Here is an 11048-nt window from a genome sequence, read left to right as displayed (position 1 = left end):
GCCCGAGGCATTGGTTAAGCCCACTAATTGGTACAACTAATAAGTAATCTTGTGCATGCCTAACTCAGTTACACTGCCACAAAATGGAATCTCTTGCAGACATAGAAAATTGGTCTGGGATTTGCTTCTTAACTGCATCAAAATAAATGACCGCCAGGAAATGCATTGAAGGGGGGGGGGGGGGAAGTATCATCGACACAATAAGAAGAAGGTAGTCCACATACTTGGATGAAGTTCTGAAGAGCCAGCTAATAAGCATAGCATTTGTTTGTTGAGAATAAGTTACCCAGTATCACCTTTTGCACCGAAGTAGTCTGGCTCTGAGAAGCTAGATAACAATAAGTGTGGGTGTCTGTCATGGTGTAAATGCCCAAGCCACCGTCCTTGATGGGCAAGGTAGCTAATCTCCGCTGTAAAGGACCAAAATAAGGACCGTCTCCAGTAACAAGGAGTCTCAATTACTTGAGCAGATGATCATCAAAAAGCTCAGTGGCTTGATGAAGGACTGCAGGGTTGGTAGTGTGCATTGCAAAATATAGACTAGATACACCAGTGCAATTGCGAAGTAATAGCATCTCACTTTAAGGATCCTTGAGTTTTTTAATGGCGGACATTAGTTGAACAGTCTTGCTCACTCTACTCAACATCATATCACTAATAAAGTTCAAATCCAGACTCACAGGACCACCTAAAAGTTTAACACCATCAGAAGGTCTACCAATATCAAGGATGCTGATATCAAAATTTTGTAGGATATCTAAATCTTGTGGTTAAATAAGAGTTCTTTATGGAAAATATCAAGGATGCTGATATCAAATAAAAATTGAGAATCGTTTTCTTCCTGAATCAAAAGTTTATCTCGATCAGAGCTGATATTTTTCACAAAATCCATGGCAAGGTCAAGCCAACAGATGTCTCGATTTTGTTGCCTATTTTTTGTATTAAAAAAAATTCATCCAGATTTTGTACGTGCAATGTGCAAATATCTTAAAACGGATAAAAAACCATATGACATTGTGCACGATTTTGTTAGGTGTTATAATAGTACTGGAATGACAGACCCTTTTCCCCCTTCTCTCATTGGGTAAAAAATTATCGCCAAAATTAGGCTTGAGGTCTAAATCACCGTTCATGTATCAAATTAGGGAGAACTCATAAAAATAAATCATTTCTTCCTTCCGGTCAAATGAACTAGATCTGAACAAAATGGTAAACCCCATCACCAATTCTTATATAATATAAGTGTTCCTTTTATTATTATTTTTTTCTGATGCAAATCACGTTTTAATTGGTTTAAACCAAATAGTCATTACATGATTTCTTACAGGATTATCAAAAACATAAAACGCGAGATAATCAAATATCAAATGCAAATAACGACTCCAATTGCAAGTATATTACGAAGAGAATGAGCCATAAGCTACAATGATATCCTATTTTTGTACACATAGTAGTGGTGAATGATAATGTGAATCAGAATGAACTACAACCGTATAAAATGAATGTGTTCTTCAGAACTACACTGTAAAAAAAAGAAACACTATCTAAATACTTCTACTTAAATCATAAAGTTATAAGACCTCGTACAATATTATGTTTAAAACATGTTTTTTTATTATTTACGTAAGCTGTATTTTTTGCGCCGATTTCACACTTATTGAATGAATTATATACTCGAATATATATGGTTTTGAATTATCACCAAATGAAGAATGATTTCCATCAACAAAAAAAAAGGGACAAATACTTCAAAAAAAAAATTCTCTTGTAAATACAAATACAGTAAAACCTTTATCTAAGAATAGTTTTGGGACCTCACTTTCTCTCTCACTTCTACTCTCTAAGATAGAAAACCAAAAACACTAAAACTGCGTTGCTCATATTTGCTCCTTCAGGAGTAGATCCGAGCAACCAAAGCCCTCACAAATATTTTTGTTTATTCAATCGCTCATACTCTTTAGCTAATCGTTTGCGATCTCTGTTTCTATATCATTTCGTAGGTTTTTATTTACTTATTTTGATTTGGGTTTGTTGTTTTTCGGGTTTTTTCTTTTCTCTTTTTCGATCATTTGAAGATGTTGTTTAAGTGAGGGATTATGACCCTCTATGATGGAACTTCAACTGCAGCAGCAATGGAAATAACACCTTTATCATTGACGGGACAAGTAAAACAATCACAGTAGTAAGATCAAGATCACCAGCAACAACATCATCTATTCCAACAACGAATGTTCTCTAGACCCCGGAAACGATTAACATCGATTCAGACCGGATCCGACAAACCTCTGTTACTTTTGTTACCCTTATCTCCAAGTGACTAAAAACCCTTGGTTGATTAAAAACCTTTGTTAGTGTTACCTTTATCACCAAAAGATTAAAATACCTTGGTGGATTCAAACCCTTCATCACCAAGTGATTAAAAACCCTTGGTTGATTGAAAAAACTTTGGTTGAATCTTTCAAAGATCCCACCGTTGTTAATCTTCATAGTGCAAATTTGTATCTAACAAAATAAATTTGGACTCTTAATATGCTACTGCTGTTGTCTTTTGGGATTGTTAGATTGGTTGTAATGGTTAAAATTGGAAAATCTGTCATCGTAAATTTGTGGAGTTGTAATCTTAATTTGTGATCGAACTTCTATCGTTCTTGATCTCAAATCGACTTTATCAATGAAATTATGAGGCATGCCTCTTTTATGGAAAAAACAAAGAATAGTTTTGGGACCTTGTTAAGATATTCTTATAGAAAGATTATTCTTATATAGAGGTAACTTTTACAAAATTAAGCCAAGGTAGGACCATAATTTTTATTCATATATGGATTTTTTTCCGTTACAAAGAATTCTTATATGGAGGTTTTACTACAATACTTGAATTATACCCATCCCAAACTTTCCCTATAGGCAAATTGCTAACCAGGCTTGACGGTGGCATGCAAAATGTCTTATGTTGATTTTGGGTTTTAACCTTCACGATGGATTGGCTTACATTCCATAACTTCTCCATAAAAAAAAAAAAGGTTTCACCTATTTGCCACCCACGCTCTTCCTATTTTCCACACACATCAATTGTCACCCCCACTTATCTTATTTATCACTCATATTTTCTTATTTATATATCCTAAATACCACTTCTTGATTTTTTATTCACACCCAACGACACAACTATCCAATAACTAAACAAAAAAAAATCCTAAGTTCTAAAATAATTCTTCTTCACCATATCTACCATCGACCACCTTCTTCTACACCACCATCACCCGCACCACTATCATTCATAAGATAAAGAAAAAGGGAAATGTATAAAACAGTTCTACAATTAGGACCCGGTTTGCAAAATGATCATACTGTTACAAATTATTAACAAAAGAGTCACACTTTCGTTAAAACTGGGGCTAAGTTGGGGGGTCCCACAAAATCAGAGTTAAATGGGTATGTAAATTTACCAGCCTGTCCTTAACCCAAATGCACAAGATCCGTAGACCTAGATCATTTTTTTGGAACATCTCGAAGATCGTTTAGACGGACATGATTAGGCAGAACTAAATCGGGTCTATAACAGTTTAGGGTTTCAGTTCTTTCAATTTTTGTTCTGCTGCTTCTCTTTCTATTTCCATTATCAGAGCTCTGCAAAAATGGTGATAACTGAAGAAGGAGAGATTTTGAGTGAGAGAAATCGCAAACAGATCGTGGAAAGATTATATAGTTCGTATGTATGGTTTGTTAATCTTCATATAGTGTTTTTGTGAAGATTCTGGAGCAAAATCTAATATGTGGGAATGTTATTAATACCCTCCATTTTTATTGATTTTGCACAAATACCCCCGAGAGGTAAAAAATAATGTTTTTGGAGTCACCTTGAGAAAGTTGCTTCCACTTTTTGGAAGCAACTTGTATGAAGTTGCGTCCATTTATAGAAGCAATTTCTGCTAGTTGCGTCCACTTTTGAAAGCAATTTATGCTAGTTGCTTCCACTTTTCAGAAGGTAGGAGTATATTAAAAAATTGAATAAGGGTATATTTTAAGGAGTGAATTTTGAGGGGTATTTAAATAATATCCCATATAATATCTGGTTGTTGAATATGGTGGTTTTCTTACAAGAGATTAACACAATGTTCACATACACAACAAGGTTGGTAATCACAAACCCATATTATGAATTTCATTGCATTTTCAGAAACCCTAATTTAACGGTTTTAGGGATTTTTTTCATAAACCCTAATTAGGGAAAATAGGGGATTTTATTTGTACGGGTGATGGTGTTTGTGGAGAGTTTCACCTGAGATTCAGAGATGAGAAAGGAGTTGCGGCCGCTGTAAGAGAAGAGTAGAGAGATGAAATAGATGGGGAGAAGAGAGATCAGAGATTGGGTTCTGTAGCTGTGGTGATTGATTGAGAGTTGGAGGAGGAATTTAAGGAATTCAAAGAAGATGAACTGATAAAGAAAAGATGTGCTGATTGAGTGAATGGTGGTATGATGCAAGACAAAGATGGAGATCGAGAAGATGATGCTTTTGAAGATTAAGAGAGGTGATGGTTGAGTTTGGGATCCAGGTGGTGCAAAAAGCAGCAAGAAGTTGTTTTTGGTGATGGTTGCAAGTGGAGATGGAATTATGAGATGGTGGTATTGAGATTGCAGAATGGTTTTGTGGGTTTCTCTAATTCACAGTTACAGGGAGAATGAACTGGTGTTGTTGGTTGTCAAACTGTGACTGAAATGGTGAATGGCTAGGCCTGTGAGTTTAGAAAAGTTGCAGATGGTGGTGTTGTGTAGAATAAAATGGAGCTGGGGATTGTGTGTGTGCTGAATTGCAGGGGAGAATTTGCATGTGAGTTGAACTGCAATGCGCAGACTTAATGGTGACTGATGTTGTGCTTTATGTTGGTTAAGCTGCAGAGAAGAGAGCTTGGTTGTCTGTAATGGAGTTGTGCTACATTTGTGGATGGATGGGGAAGTCTGGTGATGCTGAGATGGATGGGGAAGATTAATGAAAAATTAGGGCTTGTAATGAAATTGCAGGAGTTGTAGCCGATGGATGTTGGTGCAACAATGAAATGAGTTGCAGTATATGGGTTTTGATGGCTTGTGCAATTGCAGGTAGAAGCTGGGTTTTGTTGGAGTACAAGCTGAAGCAGAATGATGAAATGGGTTGTTAGTTGAATGAGTTGCAGTGGTAGAATTGAAACGGCAGTGGGATGAATAAAATGGTGTGAGCTGAACTGTAGCAGGTATGACTTATGTTGTGCTTGATGAATAGTGGCTTGGTCAAGAGGATGGGATTTAAGCTGAGATGTTGTTGTTGCAGTGAAGGCCTTACTAGTGGTTTTGTTATACAATGGCTTATGAATTCGGTGATGGAGATGGAGTTGTAATACATCTGAAGGTGAAGCAAATTGCTGAACTGGCGATGTCTGAAACATGTGGGAATGGTTATTGCAGCTGAGTCAGCGAATTGTTGGGTGAGCTCGGTTAACTGCAGTTAAGAGGGAGGGAATTTTGGAGATAGTTAACAACGTTTTTTTGCCCAACAGTTATCTCAGCCAAAGTATGATCATTTTGTAAACAAAATACAAAAAGTATGACCATTTTGTAAACGGCCCAAAGAAAAATACCAACTATTTGCTACGTAAGTTTGGAGCTTATCTTGTTTGGTTATTCTTTGCATTGTATAATTTATGAATTTTGGCATTAACGATTTGATCACTTAACTTCTTTCGAATCAACTTTAACTCAGTTGTTCTTGTTTGATTGGTGCAAACGATTAATTAAATAAATTTCACTGAAAGAATTGGTCTTTTTAATTTTTTTTCAAATCCACTAAAGCTGGATGTAGTAGTCCAGTTTTTGTTGGTTTACAGATTCCTAGTCGTTCACTTAGAAACGACTACAAAGATTCTAAAAAAGATTATATATGCACAAACCTTTTTTCGTAATATCGTTGAAAGAACGACAATAGCTTAATGTACTCATCCTCTTATTGACGACTTAAGACCAACCCTAAAATTCATTTATGAACAACTACTATTCAAGAACTTGTTTATGGTAGTTGTAATCGTCTAATTATTGATGACTTGGAGTGCCCATAATCATCAAACAACTACATGATTTCAAACAAAAAAAAAATCTTTCTGGATACAACAGACTGCTGCCTAACAGAGTCGTCCAGTATTGGACGACTGGAATCCTTCTGGTCTTCCTATAACTAGTGACCATGCTCAACAAAAATCAAAAAAAAAAAAAAAGATAAAAGAGAAGAATACACTAATTAAACAACAAACACTGATTACTTACCTCCAAACCGTATTCACTAAATGAGTCTCCAGTAAAATTAATATAATTTTGTTGGACCATTGATTTATCCGACGTTTGGGTTTTTTGTCCTAAATTTTTATTCATGGAATCTTTCATGGTAATAGTTTACGTACGAATTATTTACCGATCAAATCCTTTTTTTCTTAAAGAATTATAGGATAGAAACAAAATTCTAACCTAGGCTAATGCATTTAAATGGTTTTTTTTTTCTTTTTCTGATGCAAATAGGGATTTATGGAAAAAGTTATATTCAAGTTTAATTTAAACGGTTTAATTCTAACCTAGGTTAACATTCCACCAAACTTGTTCGAGTTAGGTCACCCCTTCACATGTCACATGAGTTGGGTATATACTTGGGTATCAAATAAACAAACAATCAATCGTTCTGCAAATATCGTGAGAAAAACCAGGACAAAACCGCCCCTCTCACATATCTTGACATGGTGGGGCCCAAAAGGACCCTGCTAACTTCCCAGGAGTGTGGGGTCTATATTCATGTGAGAGGGGCGGTTTTGCCCTCGTTTTTCTCATGGTCTGTTAGGAATTTCTGATAAACAATCGGAAATCCCGAATTGATGATCTTAATTGTAGCCAATCAAAACCGTTGTTTTTCGTGAAAAGTCGTGCAGATCTCAGCTAAACTCGACGTGGATTTACCATGTACGATGACATACCTTATCATCCTCGGGGACTTGACTAACATTCTGATGTACCAGGTTGATAGGTCACTAAATCCAACCGTGCGATAACCTTGAGTTGGATAAGAATCCCGATTAACCAATCCAACAGGTACACTCCTAAGGCGCGGTACGACAAATTTTGACATAAACGTACAATAACATAACTCATAGCCTTATGTGTATGGCGAGGGCGTTAAACGCACCCGGCGTATTAAAACACCAAGCCCTTTTAAGTACTTTCTGTTCTATATAAGAGTACTAACCATTCTCTCTTCTTCTATCGATCTATCCCGAAATACATTTTCTTTCTTCAATTCCACTTTTAGGGTTGATCTCTAGTCAATTAAATCTAATCTCAATGGCTAAAGATCCAGTTCGTGTTCTTGTTACTGGTGCTGCAGGTTTGTTAATAAACGATCGCTTTCTGAATTTTTATCTAGTTCTTTTTCTTTTCTTTATATTTCTGCTGCTAATCAAGATCTGGACTTATTTTCAGTGTTTAGTCAACTAATCTAATTTTAGTAAATTAACTAAAGTGATATATGTGATCCAGTTGGATTTTAGTTTTCGATTGTTTGGAAATGAAAATTAGAAGTGTTTTAGAAGATTAGATTCGGAGGTGATGATTTATATTGAAAAACCTAAAAAGCTTGATGTAACGTTTTCTGATCTTTGATTGGTTATGTCAAATTATACCACGCATTTACTTTAATTGTATCGTTGTAATAAAGCATTGTAGATATGCTTGTTTACTTACATGGATTATGAGTGTATTTTGATCTGAGCATTTTTAGTTATTCTTGATCTGGTTTTTGCATGTTTTTGAAAAAATTCTATTCTGATTTTGCTATTATGTCAGTGTTGTCAAGAATTCTCACGAGTTATGCACGAACGAAGCTTTATAAATGTTATCCATTCGAATACATAAGAAATTGTTGGATATGGATTGTATCGTTATGATTAGTTTTATTGTTTGTTTGTTATCTGCATTTGTCACAACTGTTTGTTTTCCGCATTTGTCACAAGTGTTCATTTTCAGCACTAACACTTAAGAGTTTCTTATTATCCAAATGGTTATTTAATTATTTATTTTTTGTCTGCACTACTTCAATCGAGTTCTTGTACCACCATTTACATTACCATGGATTCCATTTCATATAGAGGGCATTTTTTGTTCCTTCGCATTTTAGTATGTCGTTTTACCTGCTTCTAAATATGTTGGTCTGACTTCACCTCATATATGCTGGAGGTTATGTTTTGATCTTTATATTGCTCTCTGCAAGAGGATTTTTCCAATTTCATTTGTTATGTGTTCTTTTTCCTTTTAGTGAATTTATGCAAAGATCTCTATTTTGCCACCACTTTAGGTTATCTAATGCATATAATTATGTTGTTTATCACATCAAATTACATCATCAGATGTCCATTGGGCATCCTAGTAGCGGGTCTTGTGAACTGTCTTGTTAATGTATCAAATCTATGTTATAAAGATACTCTGAAGCACTTAAATTCTTAAGGAAGTTTTGTCTGGCAAAGTTCTGGTCAGTATTGTCTGTGAGTTTTTCTATATAGCCTAGTGAATAATACGGATTGTGCATTTATGTTTTCCTATGTAAGATTTCCCCCCCCCCCCCCCCCCCCCCCCCCCCCCCCCCCTATGTCAAGAGTATTTCATATGGGTGCTGCTTGTTAATCAGTTGGGTATGATTAAAAAAGAAACAGACTGAACATGGTCTAATATTTACTCTATTCTTCTTTTGCGATTGGTCAAATTTGCAGGACAGATCGGGTATGCTCTCGTACCCATGATTGCTAGGGGAGTGATGTTGGGTGCTGATCAGCCTGTTATCTTGCATATGCTTGACATTCCACCAGCAGCAGAGGCTTTGAGTGGAGTTAAAATGGAGCTGGTTGATGCTGCTTTTCCTCTTCTTAAAGGTAGATACTCATTTTTTTTTCTTTTTCTCAAAGTGACGTTTTTAAAATTTCACCTGAATAGTTGATTGAGATGCATAATTTGTTCTCCCTTTTTCATTAAAATAGAAATAACTAAACTTGTTGCTTCGATCAGGTGTTGTTGCTACAACTGATGTTGTGGAGGCATGTAAGGGGGTCAACATCGCAGTCATGGTTGGTGGATTCCCCAGGAAAGAAGGAATGGAGAGAAAAGATGTGATGTCCAAAAATGTTTCTATCTACAAGTCCCAAGCATCTGCCCTGGAAGCACATGCAGCTGCTAACTGCAAGGTTCGACTTTTTCCAAATCAATAATAAAAAGATATGGTTAGATTAGTGCTCTAAGGACTTTTTGCTTAGTCTATATTTTTGCTTATTGTTTATGCAGGTACTAGTTGTTGCCAACCCTGCAAACACCAACGCATTGATCCTTAAAGAGTTTGCTCCATCCATCCCTGAGAAAAACATCACTTGCCTTACCCGTTTAGATCACAACAGGGCTCTTGGTCAAGTCTCAGAGAGATTGAGTGTCCAAATCAGTGATGTTAAGAATGTTATCATTTGGGGAAACCACTCTTCAACTCAGTACCCAGATGTTACCCATGCAACTGTCAAAACATCAGCTGGAGAAAAGACTGTTAGGGAGCTTGTTGCTGATGATGCATGGTATGCAGACATTTTACTAGACTTTTTTTTTTTTAATTACGCAAACTTGCATTTGTAGTTTGCTGAACAACTTTAGCTTAATACATATATTTTTATGCTTTGAAGGTTGAATGGAGAATTTATCAGCACTGTTCAACAGCGTGGTGCTGCAATTATCAAAGCAAGAAAGTTCTCTAGTGCCTTGTCTGCTGCAAGTTCTGCTTGTGATCACATTCGTGATTGGGTTGTTGGAACTCCAGAGGTAACTATTTTATAGACCCATTTTCCATAATCAGAATTGTAAATGTGAACTTTGCTCATACTCTTTTTCTCCATGGGGGATTTCAGGGCACTTGGGTTTCAATGGGAGTGTACTCTGACGGGTCATACGATGTACCTGCTGGGCTCATCTATTCTTTCCCCGTGACTTGCAAAAATGGAGAATGGTCAATTGTACAAGGTATGGTTTATTTCCATGAATATTTTATGTGTATCCTCCTCATCAAGAGAAAACTGCATCATTTATTTATTCTTTTTTGTCTCAATTAAAATGCTTAAAAGAAAAAGAAGATTGAATCTGAGCAGAGTCTGTTGAACCTAGACATGTAGCTTATCAGTTTTCCGTTTATCTGTTACTTGGTAACAGGACTTTCAATCGATGACTTCTCAAGGAACAAATTGAACAAAACAGCAGAGGAACTCAGTGAGGAAAAGGCTTTGGCGTACTCATGCCTTGCTTAGATGCTCTCCATTTCCTTCTAGTTCTGTGTGAGAGTTGATTAACCTCATCTTTTTATATGGTGGGAGAATTAGGGAAGCACTTTGGTTTTGAGTAATAATAAAAAACAAAAGAAAGGCAGGATTTTGTCCGCTGAACTGTTATGATTTAGAGCTGTAGCTGCTACTGTTTTCTTTGAATCTTCAATTTAAAGTTCAGTTTTCTTTGAATCTTTTCTTGTCTTGGTAGGTTTTTCTTATACCAACTTCTCAAACTAAGAAAATTTAAATACATTGCAGATGCATTTATAGTACTCCCTCCGTTCTTTTTTAATAGGCCGGTTTCTATAAATAAAAGTTTCAAAAAAATAGGCCAGTTTCCTAATTGGGAAAGTCAAATGTTATTTTAATTTTTTGGGACCATTTTTCTCTTAACTTCTTTTGATGACAAGTGTCATGTGGACCACTTCACTTTACTTCTTTTGCTAACAAGTGTTATGGGGACCATTTCACTTCACTTCTTTTATTGACAAGTGTCATGAGGACCACTTTCAATGATTAGTTCTCTTAATTTCCTTAAATTTCGCTAAAAACAAAACTGGTCTATTAAAAAAAAACGGAGGGAGTAGAACTGTAGAACAATAAATTAGGATTAGTATTTTTTTGCACAAGTCTTATAATCATGGGCTATTCTTACACTCATAAACAGCCGGTAATTTACTTCGTTGTAGTTTCAT

The 11048-nt window shown here is 35.9% G+C and overlaps 1 protein-coding gene across 1 annotated transcript; it reads left to right on the top strand.

Annotated features, from left to right (window-relative positions):
- The first annotated feature begins 7236 nt into the window (after nucleotides 1-7236).
- LOC113317978 (malate dehydrogenase-like) lies at nucleotides 7237-10543 on the top strand. The gene is made up of 7 exons (XM_026566098.1): nucleotides 7237-7394; nucleotides 8773-8931; nucleotides 9065-9240; nucleotides 9338-9615; nucleotides 9721-9856; nucleotides 9943-10054; nucleotides 10241-10543. The coding sequence occupies exons 1-7, from the start codon at nucleotides 7352-7354 to the stop codon at nucleotides 10333-10335; spliced, it is 999 nt and encodes a 332-aa protein (XP_026421883.1). The 5' UTR covers nucleotides 7237-7351; the 3' UTR covers nucleotides 10336-10543.
- The last annotated feature ends 505 nt before the right edge of the window (nucleotides 10544-11048 follow it).

Source organism: Papaver somniferum, chromosome 10, assembly GCF_003573695.1.
Source record: "Papaver somniferum cultivar HN1 chromosome 10, ASM357369v1, whole genome shotgun sequence".
NCBI lineage: Eukaryota > Viridiplantae > Streptophyta > Magnoliopsida > Ranunculales > Papaveraceae > Papaver > Papaver somniferum.
Note: the sequence above shows the minus strand (reverse complement) of the source record. Positions and strands in the feature narration are given on the sequence as shown.

Coding starts and splice junctions, on each gene's coding strand:
- LOC113317978 (XM_026566098.1), top strand. CDS start 7,352: ATGGCTAAAGATCCAGTTCGTGTTCTTGTTACTGGTGCTGCAG. Junction 7,395..8,772: donor TCTTGTTACTGGTGCTGCAG/GTTTGTTAATAA, acceptor TCAAATTTGCAG/GACAGATCGGGTATGCTCTC. Junction 9,857..9,942: donor GGGTTGTTGGAACTCCAGAG/GTAACTATTTTA, acceptor GGGGGATTTCAG/GGCACTTGGGTTTCAATGGG.